We start from the raw sequence: 23,584 nt of genomic DNA on the forward strand, positions 1-23,584 counted from the left end.
CAAGAAACACCTAGGGTAACAGGCCAATTTGGCCTTGGAGTACAGAATGAAGCAGGGCAAAGGCTAATAGAGTTCTGCCAAGAGAACACACTGGTCATAGCAAACACCCTCTTCCAACAACACAGGAGAAGACTCTACACATGGACATCATGAGATGGCCAACACCAAAATCAGATTGATTATATTCTTTGCAGCCAAAGATGGAGAAATTATACAGTCAGCAAAAACAAGACTGGGAGCTGACTGCGGCTCAGATCATGAACTCCTTATTGCCAAATTCAGACTTAAATTTAAGAAAGTGGGGGAAACCACTAGACTCTTCAGGTATAACCTAAATCAAATCCCTTGTGATTATAGAGTGGAAGTGAGAAATAGATTTAATGGACTAGATCTGATAGAGTGCCTGATGAACTATGGATGGAGGTTCGTGACATTGTACAGGAGACAGGGAGCAAGATCATTCCCAAGAAAAAGAAGTGCAAAAAGGCAAAATGGCTGTCTGAGGAGGCCTTACAAATAGCTGTGAAAAGAAGAGAAGCGAAAAGCAAAGGAGAAAGGGAAAGATATAAGCATCTGAATGTAGAGGTCCAAAGAAAAGCAAGGAGAGATAAGAAAGCCTTCCTCAGTGATCAATGCAAAGAAATAGAGGAAAACAATAGAATGGGAAAGACTAGAGACATCTTCAAGAAAATTAGAGATACCAAGGGAACATTTCACACAAAGATGGGCTTAATAAAGAACAGAAATGGTATGGACCTAACAGAAGCAGAAGATATTAAGAAGAGGTGGCAAGAATACACAGAAGAACTATACAAAAAAGATCTTCATGACTCAGATAACCATGATAGTATGATCACTCACCTAGAGCCAGACATCCTGGAATGTGAAGTCAAGTGGGCTTTAGGAAGCATCACTATGAACAAAACTAGTGGAAATGATGAAATTCCACTTGAGCTATTTCAAATCCTAAAAGATGATGCTGTGAAAGTGCTGCACTCAATATGTCAGCAAATTTGGAAAACTCAGCAGTGGCCACGGGCCTGGAAAAGGTCAGTTTTCATTGCAATTCCAAAGAAAGGCAATACCAAAGAATGCTCAAACTATCGCACATTTGCACTCATCTCACATGCTAGTAAAGTAATGCTCAAAATTCTCCAAGCCAGGCTTCAGCAATACGTGAACCATGAACTTCCAGATGTTCAATCTGAGTTTAGAAAAGGCAGAGGAACCAGAGATCAAATTGCCAACATCTGCTGTATCATCAAAAAAGCAAGAGAGTTCCAGAAAAACATCTATTTCTGCTTTATTGACTATGCCAAAGCCTTTGAGTGTGTGGATCACAATAAAGTGTGGAAAATTCTGAAAGAGATGGGAATACCAGTCCACCTGACCTGCCTCTTGAGAAATCTGTATGCATGTCAGGAAGCAACAGTTAGAACTGGACATGGAACAACAGACTGGTTCCAAATAGGAAAAAGAGTATGTCAAGGCTGTATATTGTCACCCTGCTTATTTAACTTATATGCAGAGTATATCATGAGAAATGCTGGGCTGGATGAAGCACAAGCTGAAATCAAGATTGCCAGGAGAAATATCAATAACCTCAGATATGCAGATGACACTACCCTTATGGCAGAAAGTGAAGAACTAAAAAGCCTCTTGATGAAAGTGAAAGAGGAGAGTGGAAAAGTTGGCTTAAAGCTCAACATTCAGAAAACGAAGATCATGGCATCCTGTTCCATCACTTCATGGCAAATAGATGGGGAAACAGTGGCTGACTTTATTTTGGGGGGCTCCAAACTCACTGCAGATGGTGATTGCAGCCATGAAATTAAAAGATGCTTACTCCTTGAAAGGAAAGTTATGACTAATCTAGACAGCATATTAAAAAGCAGAGACATTACTTTGTCAACAGAAGTCCGTCTAGTCAGTTCAGTTCAGTTCAGTCATTAGTTGTGTCTGATTCTTTGTGACCTCATGAATTGCAGCACACCAAGCCTCCCTGTCCGTTACCAACTCCCGGAGTTTACTGAAACTCATGCCCATCGAGTCGGTGATGCCATCCAGCCATCTCATCCTCTGTCGTCCCCTTCTCCTCCTGCCCCCAATCCCTCCCAGCATCAGGGTCTTTTCCAGTGAGTCAACTCTTCACATGAGGTGGCCAAAGTACTGGAGTTTCAGCTTCAGCATCAGTCCTTCCAATGAACACTCAGGACTGATCTCCTTTAGGATGGACTGGTTGGGTCTCCTTGCAGTCCAAGGGACTCTCAAGAATCTTCTCCAACACCACAGTTCAAAAGCATCAATTTTTCGGCTCTCAGCTTTCTTCACTGTCCAACTCTCACATCCATACATGACCACTGGAAAAACCACAGCCTTGACCAGATGGTCCTTTGTTGGCAAAGCCATCTAGTCAAGGCTATGGTTTTCTAGTAGTCATGTATGGATGTGAGAGTTGGAGTATAAAGAAATCTTGATCCCAAAGAATTGATGCTTTTTAACTGTGGTGTTGGAGAAGACTCTTGAGAGTCCCTTGGACTGCAAGGAGATCCAACCAGTCCATCCTAAAGGAGATCAGTCCTGGTGTTCAATGGAAAGACTGATGCTTAAGCTGAAATTCCAGTACTTTGGCCCCCTGATGCGAAGAGCTGACTCATTGGAAAAGACCCTGATGCTGGGAAGGATTGAGGGCAGGAGGAGAAGGGGACGACAGAGGATGAGATGGTTGGATGGCTTCACCAATCAATGGATATGAGTTTGGGTGAACTCCGGGAGTTGGTGATGGACAGGGAGGCCTGGCTCGGTTCATGGGATCACAGAGAGTTGGACATGACTGAGCGACTGAACTGAAATTGATATATCTGTAACTTCACACACACACACACACACACACACACACACACACACACACACACACACACACATGAGCTTCCCCGGTGGCTCAGATGGTAAAGAATCTGGGAGACCTGGATTTGATCCCTGGGTTGGAAAGATCCCCTGGAGAAGGGAACAGCTACCCACTCCAGTATTCTGGCCTGGATAATACCATGGACGGAAGAGCCTGGCAGGCTACAGTCCATGTGGTCGCAAAAAGTCAGATACTACTGAGTGACTTTCACTTCACTTCACATATGTATAAGTTTCATAACTTCTTAACTTATGTAAGTTTCTCTTTTAATTTTTCTTCCCAAATATTAATATAATGTTTGAAGCTATTGTAGATTTTGATCACCTAAATGTAATTGATGGTTTCTACCATTGTCAAATGGGTGTTTTACACAGTAGGGTGAAATTTCTTATCTAAAGTCAGTAATAATATAGTAGCTGTGTTTTTTTGGGACTTGACATGATTTCCACAACAAAATATCAAACTGTGGCTCCTACAGGTGGTATCACTGGAAGTCCATAGGATGTCCTCTGGATACAGAAAGTCCTGTACTTTAGGTTTTTGTACTTTTTCTTCACCTTGACAGAAGGTTTCATGTTCTGTTTGTTTCTTTTGCTGTAGATGTAAGGGCACAAGATAGAAAAGACAACTTTTTTTGTCGCTTGACACCGTCAGATCTCCTCCACAGAAGGATTTATCTTAAATACCTTTCTTGCTCTTCATCATTATCCCATGTCCTGGTAGAGAAAATTCTTTAGGGGAGATTTTAAATCTAAAATCTCTAAATGTTTTCTTCATTGTCTGATCCAGTCAGTGCTACCTGCTGCTGCCTTGACCTCTGATCTCATGTTCATGAGATTTTGTGTCCTGACCTCTGGAATTTCTTCCCAGAGTAGAAATTCTTTCTAAGCTCCTGCTTTATCCAGTTTCCTATTATCTACCATTGGTCTGGCAATACCACCAGTACTGTTGTTTGAAGCTATATATCTAAGCAGACATCAGTACTTTGTTCACCATCTTATAAAATTTAAGCTATAGCTAACTCTGTGTACTTATGCTGCTTTTAGAAACTTATATTTTCTAACATGTGTTATATTTAGTGAGCACACATGGGATGTGACTGGGGGAAAATCTGTTGCCATTTGGACTAACCTCGGAGAACTGATAATTACTTGGGCATCTTGATTTTATTAACCTTTTAAGACCTACAAGTTTAAAGAGCTAGTAAAAAAATCTTTATTACTCAAGAGAACAGGGATACAACTTAAAGATGGAAAATGTTATAATTTAAGTATTAGAAATTGAGTAGAGACATACACCAATGAAAAGGAAAATACTAAGTGGTCGTTGTATAAATGTTTTATATACAGGGTGCTGCAGCACACAAGAGCACAGGGTTTTAAGTATACATGTTTACCCTTCTTAGAAAGGCAGGGCATGCTTTAGAAAAGAATAAGAAAGAATAATAGGGCATCCAGGTGGCACAATGGTAAAGAATCCATTTGCCCATACAGGAGACACAAGAGACATGTGTTCAATCCCTGGGAGAAGGAAGGTCCCATGGGGAAGGAAATGGCAATCCACCCTACCATTCTTGCCTGGGAAACCCCATGGACAGGTGAGCCTGGCGGGCTACAGTCCATTGGGTCGCAAAGAGTCAGACACAACTGAGCACTCACACACACTTAAGAAGGGAAACTTAAATGTATTATGGCAGGACAAGGAACAACAGAGACATGTAAAGTCCCTTCATCATCTGTTCGTACTGATTGATAACCTGCTGCCAGAGAAGTAATTGGGGAAATTAGGGAAAATTGAATGTTCCGCTGCAAGGGTAACACAAAACCCAGGTGGAAGATGACTCATGAACTGAACTAATTCATTCCAAACTTAACAAGGAAAAAGCCCAGACAGGCATTAATTTCATGATCTTTCTTGAACCCATCAGAGTGCTGAGGGTACAGGACAGCCAGCAGGCCTATAATCTGAGGAGAGGCACATGCTTACATGAAGTGAAGTAAGTGCTGGATCCTGTAACTGACTGAATCTTGTCACCTGCAAGAGATGGACCTTCTCTGAGGCACAGTGCAAAGGGCAGCCCAGAACCTGAAAGTGGGGCAGACGCTGGAAAAGAAGAGCTCTCAGGAGACCAGCCCCGACCTGGAGCAGGGTGACACTGGGGGGAGCCGAAGGCTATCACACACTGAGTGACATCATAGCAACAGTAGGCTTTTAGCCTGGCCTAGAGCTTAATTAGATTGACTCTGATATAGTGGAAGGGAAGCCATGCCCAGTCCCTGCTGTCTGATATAATGTGTTCAGTTCTCAGCAAATTATGAAACATACGAAAAACAAGGGAAAAAACCTCCTAAGAGACAAAACAGTCATCGGAACAAGAGTCAGGCAGGACACAGACATTGGAAATAACTGAATAATGAATACAGGATCCAAAGGATAAGGTAGGCAACATGCAAAACCACATAAGGAATCACAGCCTAGAGAGACAACATAAAAGAAAGAATCAAGTGCAAATGCTAGCAACGCTGGAGGTAAGTGAATGCCATTGATGGGTACTCAACTAAGAAGAGAATCAATGAACTTGAAGGTGGATGAATAAAAATGACACAATCTGAGACAGAAAGAGAACAGGACATACAGGGTGAATCTCTTAAGAATTTAGGTGTACTTCCTTGGCTGCCCAGTGGTTGAGATGCCATGACTCCGGTGCAGCGGGTGTGGGTTCAATCCCTGATTGAGGAACTAAGATCCTGCATGCCATGTGGCCCAGCTGGAAAAAAAAAAAATTTGAGGACAGGATTAAATGGTCTATTAGGAGTAATTGGAATCCCAGAAAGAATACTTGAAATAATGGCTGAGATTTTCCACATTCAAAGAACATCAAGTAGCATAAATACCAAAAAAAAAAAAAAAAAAAAAATGCATGGGCATATCATATTCAAACTAAAATAAAACCAAGCGAATATATTGAAGGTAACCAAAAGAAAAAAGATTATAAACAGAGAAAGAAGGATAAGAATAAGAATTACAGTATACATTTCTTCAGAAACCATGAATGTTAGAAGACAGTAAAATCTTCAAAGGAGAAAGCCATAAATGTAGAATTATACACCTAGTGGGAAGTATCCTTCAGAAATGGAGATACAAAGATTTTTCTCAAACAGAAGCTATGGGAATTTACTGCCAGCATTAAATTTGTTCTGTAAGAATCCTAAAGGAATTTGTAAAGGTAGAAGGAATAGGATGCCAGACATAAAACTTGAATCTACACAAACCAATGAAGAACACTGGAAATGGAATAAATTAAGATGAAATACCATGGGCTTCCCTGGTAGCTCAGATGGCTAAGAATCTGCCTGCAGTGCAGGAGACCCAGGTTCAATCCCTGTGTCAGGATGATCCCCTGGAGAAGGGAATGGCTGCCCACTCTAGCATTTTTGCCTAGAGAAGTCCATGGACGGAGGAGCCTGGCTGGTTACAGTCCATGGGGTCCCAAAGAGTCAGATATGACTGAGTGGCTAATACTTATGCACTTAAGATAAAATACATTTTATTTTTTTAGTTACTCTAAAAGATAACTGACTAAAACAAAAAGAATATTTTGCATTTATAATGTGTGTAAAAAAACTGCAAAGAACAGGAGCTAGGTATTGGGAATATATTGTTGTAAAATTCCTTCCAAATTTTATTATTTGGAGTATATCGATGAGATAGAAACTGACTTCTTACAATATGTATGTAAACTTCAGGATAATTATTAGTAAAAATTTTTAAAGAAGTATAAATAATGTCAGTAGACTTGGTAAAATGTAATTTAAAACACTTAACCCAAGTGAGACCGAAAAGGAAGAAAAAAGAAACAAACCAAAAAACCCAGATGGAACAAATGGAAAACACCTAGCAAGAGGTATGGCAAAAACCATCACAATATTGTAATTATTCTCCAATTAAAATTTTTAAAAATGGGTACATTTTAATCCAACAGCATTGATCACGTCAAATGTGAATGATCTCAATATACCAGTGAAAAGACAAATTGTCAGATTGGATGGAAAAGCAAGATGCAACTGTATATTGTCAACAAAACCCATTCTGAATATTAAAAACATAGGATAAAAGTAAAAGGTTAGAAAAGATGTGCCATGCTGACAGTAGTCAAAAGAAAACTGGAAAGCCCTGTACTAAGGTCAGACACAGTAACAAGCCTTTAGAACAAGGCTTTCAGAGCGATATTGCATAAAGACTAAGAGATTGATTCTCTGAGAACATAAAACAAGACTGTTGATGCACCTAACACCAGAGCTTCAAAATATGTAATATGAAGCAAAAATTGATAAAAAACTTCAAGGAGAAATAAATCCATAGCTATAGTTGGAGACCACAGCATATCGAAACCACAGTGAAATGTCATCTCACACCCATCAGAATGGCCACCATCAGTCTCATTTATGAGTATTTATCTGAAGAAAATGAAAACACTAGTTTGAAAAGATACATGCATCACTATGTTCATTGCAGAATTATTTCCAATAACCAAGACATTGAAACAACCTAAGTGTGCATCCGTGGATTAATGGATAAAGGAACTGGTATAAATAGAGAATGGAATACTATTTGGCCATAAAAAGAATGAAATTCTTCCCTTGTGACAGCAAAAGGACTTTAGGAGAACTGTGCTGTGTGAAATAAGAAAGACACATGGCATATGGTTTAACTTATATGTGGAATCTAGAAATAAACAACAGCAAAAAAGCTCATAGACACAGAGAATAAATTGGTGGTTGGATAAGTCTCCTCTATTGGCTGCTTCTTCTGTACAGAAAGTTCTTCAGTGCTCCAGCCTGTGGTCTTTTTTTCTCTCTCTATACCTCTGCTATCTGATTTGGTAACAACTAGCCACATTTTGCAATTTAAATACAAATAAATTACAAATAAATAAAACATAAAATGTAGTTCCTCTTTTGCTGTAACCACACTTCAAGTGCTTGGTTGCTGGATGTGGTGTTAGTGGCTACCAGGTTGGACAGTATAGATAAAAGACAATTCTGTCATCATAGAATGTTCTGTTGGACACCAATTCAGCACAGGCAGTGCCATGCACTTTCTGTCACCACACGTGTCTGTCACCCCCTGCTTACTGATGCCAGGATCCATCAGTTGTACAGGTAGCAGCATTGTAAAAGTCCCCATCAGCCTTTCATCTTTCACCTGTTTGTTCCTTGATAACTTTGCCTGAAACATTTGTTTCACTCCTTTTTTAAAAGGTACATATGCAATTGTTCATGTAATTGTTCTGTGTGGTATCTTTCTATATCTGCTTATTTAGATCTGAGCTCATTTTTAATAGCTATATGATATTGAACATGTCTATTCTAAAGTACCATATATCTATCCTAAAATATCATGATTTAATTTTGTTAAATAAGTATATATTCTCAAGAATATATTTTTAATTGGACATCCTTTCATTCTATTTCAGATGAGCAGAAGACCTGCTCTTCCTTCCAGACAGTGAAAAATAATAGCATATACACTGAGTCCTGTGAGGATTTGAGAAAAGATCAGCATAGCCCATCCTATCAGCAGATAAACTGTATTGATAGTGTTATCAGGTATGAGACACAAGTTTTGATAACATGTTAGTTTTTCCAGAAGTGTGTGTTGTCACTGTGGAGCCTTTATATAATTTTTAATAGCTGTTGTCTGGATTTTTCACCAGCTATTGTCTTGATTTTTCACTATATATCAGTAGATACATGCTACCTACAATTCATAATAAATTGAACAGTTCAGGGGATCCTGAAAGTTAGAAGATGCTTCCCTTCTTTGAATATAGTTGAGAAGACAAGACCTGTGCTCTTAAGAACTAAGTTGTGAAAATCAGTGCAAGATCGTAGTAAGGGAATATATAAGAATCCCTTGATGGGGGCCCAGATGGTCAGGGAAGACTTCACCCAAGAAGACAGTGAAATACCCCAAACAGAAATGGCATAAGGAAAGCAGAGAGGTGAGAGGTGACCACGTTTGGGGCGGGTAGGAATACATGGCGGAATTATTAATACACAGGTACCTGAAGAGCTACCACATCCCAGCTTTGAAGAGGAAGTGTATCTCCTCTGGAAATACAACTTCCTCATCCTCAGAAGAGGGCAGACAAAGCCACAGAGTGGATGACGTCCAGGCACTGCAAGGTGAGAGGGGTGTCTTCCGTAGTTAGATCAAGAGAGCACCCCTCTCTGTTTCTCTTTCCTCTTTTTTTTTAAAAGCATTTTAAATAATTTATTGTTTTATTACTTTAGGGTGCACTGTGTCTTCATTGTACATGCGGGCTTTCTATAGTTGCGGCGAGTAGGGGCTTCTCTTTGTTGCAGCACATTGGCTTCTCATTGCAGTGGCTTCTCTTGTTGTACAACACAGGCTCTAGGCACTTTGGCTTCCGTAGTTGGAGCTCATGGGCTCTAGAGCTCACAGGCTCAGTAGTTGTGGCCCGCAGGCTTAGTTGCTCTGCGGCATGTGGGATCTTCCCAGACCAGGGATTGAACCCGTGTCCCCTGCGGTAGGTCGATTCTTAACCATTGAACCACCAGGGAAGCCCTGTTTTTCTTTCTTCTTTTGCCTTTAATTATTTCATTGTAATCACAAACAATCCTAGTTTCATATTGCCTCTACATAGCCAGTAGGTTTTAACCTATCGGTTATAAATGTCTGTAAGCTGTTCAGGTTTGTAATATGAATTTCCTGTTGGGAATTTTTCTTTCCACTATTACATCACCAGCTGTTTCCCAGATCCCAGCTGTACCTGCATCAGAAATTCCCACTAATGGACAGTCCACAGACGCTGAAGGAGGAGCTCCATGGACCCTGAGCACAGTGACTCTGAGCCTGGACACAAGCCAGTGCAGCTCCAGCAGTGTCTTTGTCGACATCCCACCACCAGACTCAGGTACCACGGTAGCTTTTACTTTAGAATACATGCAACGTTAAATACAACCATTGTAAGAACAAGTCTTTAATATCATTTACTTAGTAAAGATGTTTAAGATGGATATTTTTTCTCCAGTAAAGTATTTTTGGAAATATCATCACGTTTATAATGGTCAACATATTTTGGACTGTATCTGCTAGTTATGTCATTTGCCAGTCAGCTCTTCTGACACATGTGAAGCACCTAGGATGGTACCTGGTATGTAGTAGTGAGCCATCAATTAGTCTTCACCATTATTAATGCAATTATTGTTGGGACTGCCTTGGGTCACTTTGTTGCTGACCTTGGAAGAGTGTGTTCATTTTGAACTTGGACTGCAGTGGTGACTAGGTAGATTATACATATAAACACATTCAAATTTTTGTACTGGTCTGATAAATGAGGAGTGTATGTTTGAAGCTGTCTTCCTTTAACATAGTGACTTAGTGATGACATAGTGATGTCTCCTTTTTATTCCATTTTGCTCTCACCTGTCCTTTTGACTTTTGCTTTCTTCATAAGGATTTGATAGGTGAGGAAATGGTGATAAACATGTTCAGTCAGGTTTTCAGATTGTGTCTAACTTATCTTTGCTTGTCTTCAGTGGAATATAAGTGAACATATGCTGAGCTGTTACTGTGTACCATCCCCTGCCCTTAGTTCTTCATATAAATTAATTCTCTTAATCCTCACACCACCCTTTGATATGGAGAGCATTATATTGACAAGTGGACTGTGGATGGTGGGAAAAGACCAGAGAAAGACACAGCTATTGTGAGATTAGTTTATTTCTATATATTTTTCTATTATTTCTAATTAGCCACAGGTAGACTTTTATTGGAATTGAACTAGTCCCTCAGGATGAGAGCAGATGCATATCTTTTAGTGTATGTGTTCTTAATGCTTCGGATACCTACGTGGGCATGGAGCAGTCAGTGACACAGTCAGTCCGTGCAAGGTGGGGGTCTTGCCTGATACAGAAACCTCTTTTTTTTAATATGCCACTAGACTTCGTATATTTTGGTCTTATGTTAATACTACTTTGAAAGAATTCATACTGAAATCTGTCTGCTTTCATTTAAGGAATAAGGAATATTTACTGATAAGGTTTTCTCCTGATCTTACACTAGTCTTAGCATCTGCAAGTCCACCTCTTTAATCTAAGGAGAGAAAACAGAATCAGAGCCCAGATGGTCTTGAGCTGCATCTGTCTTTTGCTTTCTGGGAAGCCCATATTCCTGGGGTTTACACCCTATTCTGATGATGAGTTGGGTTTGAGGACCATGCCATAACTAGCACCCAGTGCAGCCAAATTTTAAAAAATGAAGCAGAAGAAAGGAAATAATAAAGATCAGAGTAAAAAATCTTTTAAGTAGAAAACAGAAAAATAATAGAGAAAAACAATAAAATTTTAAGCTTGTTCTTTGCAAAGAACAATGAAATTGATCAAACTCTAGTAGTAAGACTGATCAGGGGGAAAAAAGGGAAGATAGTTATCAATTTCAGAAATGATAGAGGAAACATCCCTAGAGATCCTATCATCACTAGATATCAAAAGAATAACAATAGAACATTATAAATAAGTTTTCCCAATAAACTTGACAACTTAGACAAAATTGACCAATTGCTTGAGAGATACATACTAAAATCACTCAAGAGGTAGGAAGCCTGAATAGCCTCATATCTATTTAAAAAACTGAATTTGTTGATAAAAACTTCTCCAATAAGAAAACTCCAAGCCCAGATGGTTTTACTAGTAAGTTTGAGCAAACATTTAAGGAAAAAATAATATCAATTCTGTAGTTCCCTGACCAGGGATTGACCCAGGCCTCTTGCATTGGGTGTGCAGAGTCTTAACCACTGGACCACCAGGGAAATCCTTGCTTACTTTTGTTTTACCTTACTCTTGTTTTTCGAGTTTCTTAAGATATAAGCTGAAGTCATTGATTTCAGACGTTTTTCTTCCTTAGTGAATTTGAGTATAAACTTTCCTTTTACTCTCAGCTGCATTTCACACATTTTGATGTATTTTGTTTCATTTTCATCATGTTAAATGCTGCCTAATATTCCTTTTAATATTTTCTTTGAAATCTTTTATATTTTCATATGTAAACTCCAATACTTAGGCCACCTCATGCGAAAAGTTGACTCACTGGAAAAGACCCTGATGCTGGGAGGGATTGGGAGCAGGAGGAGAAGGGGATGACAGAGGATGAGATGGCTGGATGGCATCACCAACTCGATGGGCCTGAGTTAGAGTAAACTCCAGGAGTTGGTGATGGACAGGGAGGCCTGGCGTGCTGCGATTCATGGGATCACAAAGAGTCAAACACGACTGAGCGACTGAACTGAACTGATATTTCATCATAAATTATTTAGCAAACATTTAGAGATTTTCCATACTTCTTTATTGATTTCTGATATAATCCCATTGTGGTCAGAGAAAATACAAAACTTGAACTCTTGAATTTATTGAGACTTGTTTTATGGTCTATAATATGGTCTATCTTGGTAAATGTTCTGTATTCACTTGAAAAGGATGTTTATTTTGTCTCTGTTGGGTTGAATATTCTATCAGTGTATAAACTAGGTCAGGTTGGTTGATAGTTTGTTCAGTTATTCTCTGTCCGCTGATTTTCTGAATACTTGTTGTACCTCAGAAGGGTGTTGAAGCCTCTGGCCATAATTGTGGGTTTGTCTATTTCTCATTGCTGTTTTGTTGGTTTTCACTTTGTGCATTTTGAAGCTGTCTTAATTTGTGCATATTGTTGTTCAGTCGCTAAGCTCTGTCTGACTCTTTGCTATGCTATCCCATGGACTGCAGCACGCCAGGCTTCCCTGTCTTCCACCATCTCCCAGAGTTTGCTTAAACTCATGTCCATTGGGTCAGTGATACCATCTAACCATCTCACCCTCTGTCACCCTCTTCTCCTCCTGCCCTCATTCTTTCCCAGCATCAGGGTCTTGTTTAGAATTGTTTTGTCCTTTTGATTAATTGATCCTTTTATCATTGTGAAATGACTTTCTTTATCCCTTGTATTTTCTTTCCTCTAAAATATACTTTGTCTATATTAATATTTTCTCTCTAGCTTTTTTTTGATTAATCTTATATCTCTTTCTAATCTTTTACTTTTAACCTATGTATGTCTTGGTATTTAAAGTGGTGTTTATTTTAGTTGTTGCTTTAGAGTTTATGGTGTATGTATTTAATTTTTACAGTCTGTCTTCTAGAGATATTATACCACTTCATGTATAAAAAACTTAAAATACTATACTTCCATTTACCTGCCTTGGTCTTTGTCTGTTGGCATATATTTCTACATGTGTTAGAAATCCCACCCTATGTTGTTATTATTTTTATGTAATTATTATCTTTTAAAGAAATTTAAGTGTTTTTCCCTGTACTCATCTCTCAGTGTTTTTCATTCCTTTATGTAGATTTATCTGGTATCATTCTTCTTCTGCCTAAGGCATTCCTTTTATATCTCTTATAGTACAAGTCTACCAGTGATGAATCCTTTACATTTTTGTACATCTGAAAGTGTCTTTATTTCACGTTCATGTTTTAAACACATTTTAACAAATCATAGAATTCTAGGGTGACAGTATTTATCTTTCAGTACCTTAAAGATGCTGTTATACTGAATCCTCATTTGCATTGTTTCTGACAGGAAGTCTCCTGTCATCTGTATTGTTTGCATATATATGCAACTTCTGGCTGCATGTAAGATTTTCTCCTCATCATTGATTCGACAGTCTGATTTTGATGTTCCAGGATGTAGTGTTCTTCATGTTTTTTGTACTTGGAGTTTATTCGGCTTCTTGGATTTTTAGGTTTATTGTTTCCATCAAATTGAAAAAACTCCTTCCCTTATCTTTAAAATATTTTTTCTGTTTCCCTTTTTCTGGGACTCAAGTTATATGTATGTAGGCTGCTTGAAGTTGTGACACAGTCCACTGATGCTCTGTTCATTTACACTTTTTCATTTTTTTAGGTTTTTGTTTCATTTTGGGACAGTCTCTATTGCTGTGTCTTCAGGTTCACTAGTGTTTTCTATTGTAAAATCTGTCATTATTTCCATTCAGTACCTTTTCCATCTCACATATTATAGTTTTCATTTCTAGAAGTTCTATTTGAGTCTTTTTAATATCTTCCGTGTCTTTATATAGCATATTTAAAATATCTTCCTTGTGACTGCATGAAATACAGTATAGCTGTTAATGTTCTATCTTCCAGTTCTAATTCTCTCCCAGCCCAGGGTTGGCTTCGCATGATTAATTTTTCTCCTTTTTGCGGGTGTACTTTGCTGCTTCTCTGCATGCCAAGTAGTCTTTGGTAGGATAGCAGGCACTGTGAATGGGTGCTGAATATTCCTGTTAACATTGTTGAGCTTTATTCTGGGACCCAGCTTAGCTTCATGGAAACAGATGGATCTTCCCAGGCTTTGCTTTTAAAATTGCTTAGGGGGGTAGGACCCAGGGCTAAGGCAGGCCCCCGCCCCGCTCCCTCCCGCCTCGGTGGCGGGGCGCGGGGCGGGGCGGGGAGTGACTGGGCGGTGCCGGCGCAGCAGACATGCCATTTCCAGTCACAACACAGGGATCACAGCAAACATAGCTGCCACAGAAGCACTATGGCATTACTTCTCCCATCAGCTTAGCAGCCCCCAAGGAGACTGACTGCCTACTCACACAGAAGCTAGTTGAGACTCTGAAGCCCTTTGGGGTTTTTGAAGAGACAGAGGAACTGCAGCGCAGGATTTTAATTTTGGGAAAATTAAATAACCTGGTAAAAGAGTGGATACAAGCAATCAGTGAAAGCAAGAATCTTCCACAATCTGTAACTGAAAATGTTGGTGGGAAAATTTTTACATTTGGATCTTATAGATTAGGAGTACATACAAAAGGTGCTGATATTGATGCATTGTGAGTTGCACCAAGACATGTCGATCAAAGGGATTTTTTCACCTCGTTCTATGATAAGTTGAAATTACAGGAAGAAGTAAAAGATTGAAGAGCTGTTGAAGAGGCATTTGTACCAGTTATCAAACTGTGTTTTTATGGGATAGAGATTGATATTTTGTTTTTAAGATTAGCACTGCAGACTATTCCAGAAGACTTGGACTTAAGAGCTGACAGTCTGCTTAAAAATTTATATATAAGATGGATAAGAAGTCTTAACGGTTGCAGGGTAACTGATGAAATTTTACATCTAGTACCAAACATTGACAACTTCAGGTTAACCCTGAGAGCTATCAAACTATGGGCCAAACGCCACAACATCTATTCCAATATATTACGCTTCCTCGGTGGTGTTTCCTGGGCTATGCTAGTAGCAAGAACTTGCCAGCTTTATCCAAATGCAATAGCATCAACTCTTGTACAGACATTTTTCTTGGTATTTTCTAAATGGTATGTGTTTAGATTATATTAAAATAAAATTGATTGTAAAAAAAAATAAATAAAATTGCTTAGACAGGAACAGAGCAGTGTAGGGAGGTCTAATTCTTCTCTACTACTGAGGCAAGACCCTTAAGAGTATCCTACTCAGTGCATGTGGGTTATGAGATCTTCTAGTCTGGCTGATGGGACCGAGCCCCGTTCTCCTCCTGCAGTGAGCTTCAGTCTGATCCTTCCAGGTGATTTTTTTCCTCACATGAATGAACTGCTGAGGACTTGGGGGTTCTCTGCAGATGTCTGGGGGCCTCTCTGTGTGGCTGTCCTCTCCACTCATCTTCCTGAACTCCAACCACTGTCACCTCCCCAGACTCTCAGCTCTGTCTCTGCCCTCGGGGAGCCCACCTTATTCCTCGCTCTCAAGGCAGTAGCTGGGTAGGCCTGAGGCTCACCTTGTTTTGAATCCCTTAGGGTGTTTTGTGTCTTAGGAATTATTGTTTCACATATTTTGTCCCTTCCTAGTTATTTCAGCCTAGAAGGTCAGTCCAATCCCTGTTCCTCCATCTTGGCCAAAATCTAAAGCCCTCTGTCCGGTGTGTTGACTTAGACCAATCAGAGCCCGTTTCTGGAAGTGGAGTGGGACCAAGCCTACCCACACATCAGTACCACACAGGAGAGGAGAGGGGGAATGGAGGCTGGGAGAACCCACCAGTGTGTGCTGTAAAATCTTTTGTACCTAGAAGAAGTAATGTTTAGAAGCCACCCAGCGTTTGTCTGCAGGTGGTTATGGGCATCCCTGTGGCTCACCAGTAAAGAATCCACCTGCCAGTGCAGGAGACATGGGTTTGATCCCTGGGTTGGGAAGATCCCCTGGAGAAGGAAATGGCAATCCACTCCAGTATTCTTGACTGGGAAATCCTATGGACAGAGGAGGCTGGCAGGCGACAGTCCATGGGGTCGCAAAAAGTCAGACACAACTTAGCAACTAAACACCAACAACAGACTGTTACTTTAATAAGCAGTGGTATATAAATAAAAGGGGCTTCCCAGATGGTGCTAGTGGTAAGAAAACCGCCTGCTAATGCAGGAGACATAAGAGATGTGGGTTCAGTCCCTGGGTTAGGAAGATCCCCTGGAGTAGGGCATGGCAACCCACTCTGGTATTCTTGCCTGGAGAAGCCTATGGACAGAGGAGCCTGGTGGGCTACAGTCCATGGAGTCGCAAAGAGTCAGACACAACTGAAGCAACTTAGCATGCGGCATGCATGCACATAAAGTGGAATCCTATGTGATGTACTGATAAAAGGGATATTGTTAAATGAAAAATTTGCAGGTTAGTGTACAAGATTATATGCCTTTTGGGTAAAAATGAGGAAGAGGGATAAGAATCTATATCTGTACTTATTTACATATGCTTAAAGAAAGTAGATAAATAAGCAAATAAAGGGTTTTCTGTGGGGAGAATAAATGAGAACTAGGCAGGTGTTAAAAAGGGTTGGGGAGAAGCTACTAAATGTCTAACACATGTTGATTTTTGAACCACTTATTTATATTACATATTAAAAGATTAATCCAGAGCTACAATTTTTCAAAGAATTTATGGAGATAAAAAATATTTACAATGAAAGCAGGATCTAAATAAATGTGTGCACATTGAGCATTACAACTCTAAAATGTATGTAAGTCAGTAAGTGAAAGTCACTCACTTGTGTCCAACTTTTTGTGACCCCATGGACTGTACAGTCCATGGAATTCTCCAGGCCAGATTATTGGAGTGGGTAGCCGTTCCCTTTTTCAGGGGTTCTTTCTAATACAGGGATCAAACCCAGGTCTCCCACATTGCAGACGATTCTTTACCAGCTGAGCCACAAGGGAAGCCCAAAATGTATATATAAGTATGCAAAGAGTGTAAAACAAGGCCGAAAAATAAAAATGTACCTGCTAGATTGATGGAGGTTTTATGTTCCAACCATTGTAATGATTGTAAAAATTTATTGAAAGGCAGTTAAATTAGTGAAAGTAAATAAATGCAAAATAACCAGTTGGAGTGAAAATTAAATCTGTCTTCTTCCGCTTCAGCGGAATTGACTCAGCAGAGCACATACTACTGGTGTGTGAACCCTGGACTCCCAGCACACACCCAGCTCCACTGGCCGCAGAAGCGTTTAGACACTCAGGGCTCACAAAGGCTGTGCTGTCAGCCCACACACAGAAGGAAGAGCAGAGCCATGTAGATAAATTCCGGGAGAAGATTCTGTCGTCACCCTGTAACTCCTATCTTCAGCAGGAAAGCAGAAGCAAAGCTAAATATTTGTATGTTCAAGGTAGTTAAATTTTTAAAAATATATTCCATATAAACCTAGGAAAATGGTACTGATGAACCTATTTGCAGGGCAGGAATACAGATGAAGACGTAGAGAACAGACTTGTGGACATGGGACGGAGGAAGGAAGGGAGAGACAAACTGAGAGAGCAGCACTGAAACATGTACATGACCATGTGTGAAATAGACAGCTGGTGGGATGCTGCGGTATCACAGGGAGCTCAACCCAGTGCTCTGTGACAGCCCAGAGGGGTGGGAGGGGGGTGTGTGGGAGAGGGTTCAGGAAGGAGGGGTATACATATACTCATGGCTGATTCGCATGGTTGTACAGCAGATACCAATGCAACATTGTAAAGCAATTATCCTCTAATTATAAATAAATTTATATATATATATATTCCATTTATCAACAGAGTTATCAAGTTTAGGAATCATACGTGAGTCCTGGAAGATGTGGAATGAAGTGTAGGAGGTTTGCTTATAAGAAAATGACTGAGAGATGCTGAAATGAGGTTTACTTTATAGCAACAGCTTGTATCCAGGATCTCGTTCATCTTTCTAGGTCTACTTTCTATCATTCCTTTAGTGGACATGGTTATTATTGACCAATGCTTATTCCTTGTAATGTGCTTAAACTACCTGTCAATGGAGTCCTTCTGTTCTGGGTTAGTTTTCTGTAACTCATCTTCCTCTTTATCCTGCAGGAGGTTCTGCTTCCAGGCTGACAAGATCAGCTGGTTGCAAGAAGGGGAAACACAAGCGTAAGAAGCCTCTTGTGTGGTTGGACGGCAGGAGCGCCAAAGATCACTTCTGTCCCCACCAGGATGGACAGCCCTGGTGCCCCTCCTCCGCCTCCTGTCCCCGTGCCTCTAGCCCCTTGCTCCCAGCTGCAGTGATGGTTCCCAGCTCAGCCCCTTGCCTCGTCCCAGCTCCTCCCCTCCCAGCCACGACCTCCCTTGGCAGAGAACATGAAGCCTCGGTAACTGTACTGCCAAGGCTGCCTGAGCCACCCTTGCCTAGCAGCCTGCAGTATTTCCCAGCTCTGCCTTCTGCTCACTTTGACACTTTTATGAACATCTTCCTGCATAACCCCTCTCTCTCTCCCCTCTCGTCATCATCATTCTCCCCATATCCCTTCTTGGGAGCAGCACCCTCTTCGGAAATACTCTCTTCGGTATCAGCAGTGGCTCCAAACCCAGGCCCACCATCTTCAACCATCAACCCAAGGAGCAGAAAGGAGAAGTGGGAGACATGGAATGAAGGACGCCCCCTCATTAACTCAGGGAGCAGCTCCCTGCTCCAGTTTGACCTCCTGCAGGGGGACAGGCCCCGATCCTGTGTATCTCCAGAAACTGTGTGTGTAAGTGATGCTAACTTCTAACACACAAGCGAGAAAGTAACTAGGCGTCCTCTTATTAAAATTAAGGTTTTTGTGCCAAAGCTCAAAATGAATGGCCTAGTCTGCATTACAGCTAAGGGTAACCTTCATTACAGCTGAGGTTAAGACTTTGTTCTACAGAAACACATGGTATTCCCTCCTGACTCCATTTAAAAAGCTGCAGTGAAAGAATTTTCTATGTCCTGAATTCTTACCTACTTTGCTAGGTTTTCCCCCAAGTGCTATCTTTCAGACTTTATTTGTGAACTGGATTTCCCCTCTGCTTTAAAATTTGATATCTAGGTATTAAACTTAAATATTATTGCCTAGAAAAAATATGTTCTCTTACAACTGGGGTTATGGGCTGTTTAGATTAGGAGCAAGCCATACTGACAAGACATAAATTTAACAGTTTTACTTTTTCAGACATAACTGTGGGATAGCAGGTCTGTATGGGGAGAGCTCCTTTCTGTCATTATTTATCAGTAAAGTAGGCAGTTTATAGTTTTATACTGATACATATAAATTTTATATGAAAAAATTTTTGTCACTTTCCTTTAACTTTTCATCTCTTTATGGAAAAAGGCCTTCTCAGATTTATTTGTCAGTTTAAACTTCGGGGTAAGACTTTCCTATATTTAGATATAGGATCCAAGACAAGCATAAGTATTTTCACTAAGGTTTTCTTCAGTCCTCCCTTCAAGGTATAACCATTTTAACAAATGTTCAGAATCTGATGATCTAGATCAAGAATCAGGGATCTTCCTGAGTCAGGGATTGAACCTGGGTCTTCTGCATTGCAGGCAGATTCTTTACTATCTGTGACACCACAGTAGCCCTGGAATGTGCTCAGAAAGCAGTAGTGAACTTCGCTGATGGTCAAGGGGCTAAGATTCCATGCTTCTAGTACAGGAGGTCTGGGTTCGATCCTTGGTCAGTGAACTAGAACCCACATGCTGCAACCAAGAGTTTGCATGCCTCAGCTAAAGACCGTGCATGCCTCAACCTGCCACAACTAAGACCCAGTACAGCCTTTTATTATATATATATACATATATATATATATGTGTGTGTGTGTGTGTGTGTATATACATATATATATATGTGTGTGTGTGTGTGTGTGTGTGTATATATATACACACACACAAGCCATATCTTTAACAGTATATGCAAAGGAACTTTGGCCACATTCTTGGGGACAGGCTGAAAATATTTTACTTCTCAGTTATGTATTGATATGTACTTTTTTTTTCTGTTTAACATGTGAAGTTGAAGATCTGCCAGTTATTCTATAATATGATGCTTGAGATGTTCAGTCTCTTTCCTTGTGTTCTTACTTTCCAGCAGGGTGTCAGTGGCAGCGGTGGGACTAAGATAGATGGTTTTACTACCAAGAAACCGTCCATAGCATCACTGCACTTGGCATCTCCACCAGGAACGGGCTCTGCAGCATCAGGTAGTGGCTCAAAGTGACACATTCTTCATACCCCGTGGTCAGGAGATCACCGTGTAATGGGCTTTCTGGGTGTTGGCCCTGGCATGAAAGTTTTTTTTTTTTTTTTGGTAAGCTGTATTGAGGAATATTTATATAAAATAAATTCACCACATTTAGGGGTACAAAATAAGAATTCTGACAAGGATTTATGGCAGTGTAACAACCACCACAGTCATACAGTCATACAGAATGTTTCCATCACCTGGAAACATTCTTCTTTGATTCATTGCAGTCAGAGCCCGTCCCTGATCCTCTGGCTCTTGGCAGGCACTGATCCACTTTGTCACTTTAACACTGCTCTTTCTGTAATTTCACATAGATCAAATCATCCAGTGTGCAGTCTTTTGTGTCAGGGTTCTCTTGAGTTAGCAGAGAGCTGTTAAGATTCATTCATATTGTGCATATCAGTAATTTGCTCCTTTTTATTGCCTAGTGGAATTGCATTATATGAATAGCCATTCACCAGTTGATGGTTTATTCAGTACTTTCCAGTTTGGGACTATTAAGAATAACACTGCTGTGAGCATGTAAGTGTGAGTCTTTTTGTGGACATATGTTGTCATTTTTCTTGGTTAAATACCTAGAAATGAAATTGCTAGGTCACATGGTAAGTTTATGGCTAACTTTATAAGAAACTGCATACTGTTTTCCAAAGTGGCTGTATCATTTGCATCACTGTCAGCCACATATAAAAACTCCGATTTACAACACCTCCTGGCCAACACAGGACATGGTCTATCATTTAAATTTTAGCCATTCAAGTAGATGTGTACTGAAAGCTCATTGTGGTTTTAGTTTTGACTGTTGATTCATGGTGTTGGCTGTCTTCTTGTCTACTTATTTTCCATCCAGATATGTTCATATCTGTTGCCCGTTTGTGGGGGGCTTGTTAGTTTTTTTACTGAGTAGTAAGATTTCTATGTGTATTCTGGATACAAATCTGTTATCAAACACTCATTTTTCTTCCCTGTGTGTGGCTTGCCTTTTTATTCAGTTTTTTATCTTTATCTTCACTTTGAAGAGCAAATGTTTTTATGAAGTTCAGTTCATCAACTTTTTATTTTATAGGTTGTGCTTTTTGTGTCCTTTTTAAAGAAGTTCATGCCTAACTTTAAGTCACTAAGATGGTCTCCTGTTTTCTCTTGGAAATTTTACAAGTTAAGCTTTTATAGCTAAGTCTGTAGTCCATTTTTAGTTACCTTTTATGTATGTGGAAGGAGCTCCTCTCCTTCCACAGGCAAACTAAAATTGCAGCTGTTTCCAGAACACCTATCAATGAAAAAGATCAGAACCTACATCTCCTATTGGACTTCCCTGGTGGTCTAGTGGCAAAGAATCAATCTACCTGCCAATGTATGGGACACAGGTTCAATCCCTGGTGCAGGAAGATTCCACATGCCGAGGGCAGCTGAATCTGGGAGCCACAACTACTGAGCCTATGCTCTAGAGCCTGCAATCTGCTACCACTGAACCCACGTGCTCTGTAGAGCCTGAGCTCTACAACAAGAGGAGCCTCTGCAATGAGAAGCCTATGCGCCCTGACTAGAGAGTAGCCCCCACTGTCTAGAGAAAGCCCGCATGCAGCAGTGAAGACCGAGTGTAGCCAAAAGAATTTTTTTCAAAAAAAAAATCTTCTGCAACTAATGATAAAGAAGGAGCCATGAGATGGGTAGGTGGTGGGGGTCACAGTTTAATGAAGACCCATATTCCCCAATGTGTGACCCATGAATGAAAGAGTAATCACAATTGCAAGGCTGTTCCTAATGAGCATGGGGTCTGGTCCCCATGTTGGTTCCCACAGCCTGGGCATCCTTCTCCAGGAAGATGAGCTCTCCGAATGTTTGACTTTGAAGCCCAGCAGGGCTTACTTTGAGGAGAGTCAGAGGGATGTGGGAGAGACTCCACTCTTAAAAGGTGCACACAGACTCTCACATGGACCTAGGGCAGAAGCAATAATCTGAAAGGAGCCTGGGTCAGACCCACAGGCGGAAGTTGGACAGTCCCCTAGGAAGCCATTCCCTTCTCTAGGGGATCTTCCTGACCCAGGGATCAAACCCGGGTTTCCTGCATTGTTGGCAGATTCTTTATAGTCTGAGCCACCGGGAAGCCCCCCAGGGAGGCAGGAGCCAGTTAATGGAAGCTCACCCTCAAGGATGTAAGCCCTGGTGGCAGCCACTTGGAGGCACTCATTCTAACACATGGACTCCCGTGCTGGCTCACACCATTTTGGAATCTTCCCTTTAGCTCCAAACCCAGCCTCACCCATATCCACTGGCCTTAGGCACCAGTGCTGGGACATTTCAGGCCAAGTAACTAACTGGGCAGGGACATAGCCCCACCCAAGAGCAGACAGGCTGCCTTAAGACCCCTGAGTCCACACCTTCCCCTGGACATGACTCTGCCCACCAGGGGGCCAAGGGCCAGGCCCCACACACCCGTGTGCAGGCCCTAGACCTGGGAAACCCAGGACCCTATACACAGAGACCCTGGGATCCAGCTCCTCCCACCAGCAGCGGGCACCAGACCCAGAATCTCTTGCCTCAGCCACCAGCAAGCCTGCTCTAGCTGCAGGCCCAGCCTTACCCACCAGCAGACAAGTACCAGTGCAGGAAAGAGACAGTCCTGCAGCCTATGGACCTAGCTCTCAACGTGAGCAGGCCAGCACCAAAATCAGGACCAGCTGGGCCCTGGCCCTGGCCACCAGAAGGCCAGCACAAGCTTCAAGACACCCTGGACCCCTCACCCAGCTGTGTCAGGTACCAGCCCCACCCACTGGCAGTATGACATCAGCTCTGGGACCTCTGGGTCCTGCAGCCAGACTCCAGGACACATCTCTGCCTGCCAGCGGGCTGGCGGGATCCCCCGGACATTGACTTCACCCACCAGTGAGTCAGCACCCACCCCAGTGCACCCATCTCAGCCCCTGGGTGCTGCCTCCAGGTGCCTTGTGGTCCTTGCAGCCCCCACAAAAGACAAGGCCTCGGAACCAACCAGACAAGGGGACGAAGCCTAGCAGACCACCCATGGTAGCTAGCCTGCCACAACAGAAGGGTCCCAGCAGCTCACTTAGGGGTCACTCCTAGAGCAAGCATACAGCTCTAGTGACCAGAGGGGAGTATGCTTCT

At 41.2% G+C, this 23,584-nt stretch overlaps 1 protein-coding gene and 1 pseudogene across 1 annotated transcript in view; both read left to right on the top strand.

Moving 5' to 3' along the window:
• Positions 1–23,584, top strand: part of PER3 (period circadian regulator 3) — a 70,594-nt gene that overhangs the window by 35,868 nt on the left and 11,142 nt on the right. Inside the window, 5 exon segments of the mRNA XM_070474237.1 lie at positions 8,385–8,517; positions 8,972–9,096; positions 9,681–9,848; positions 18,291–18,946; positions 20,309–20,420. Of these exon segments, the coding sequence (XP_070330338.1) occupies positions 8,385–8,517; positions 8,972–9,096; positions 9,681–9,848; positions 18,291–18,946; positions 20,309–20,420 (1,194 nt within the window).
• LOC110143386 (poly(A) polymerase alpha pseudogene) lies at positions 14,443–15,456 on the top strand (annotated as a pseudogene).

This window comes from Odocoileus virginianus, chromosome 11 (assembly GCF_023699985.2).
Source record: "Odocoileus virginianus isolate 20LAN1187 ecotype Illinois chromosome 11, Ovbor_1.2, whole genome shotgun sequence".
In the NCBI taxonomy this organism is placed as follows: Eukaryota; Metazoa; Chordata; class Mammalia; order Artiodactyla; family Cervidae; genus Odocoileus; species Odocoileus virginianus.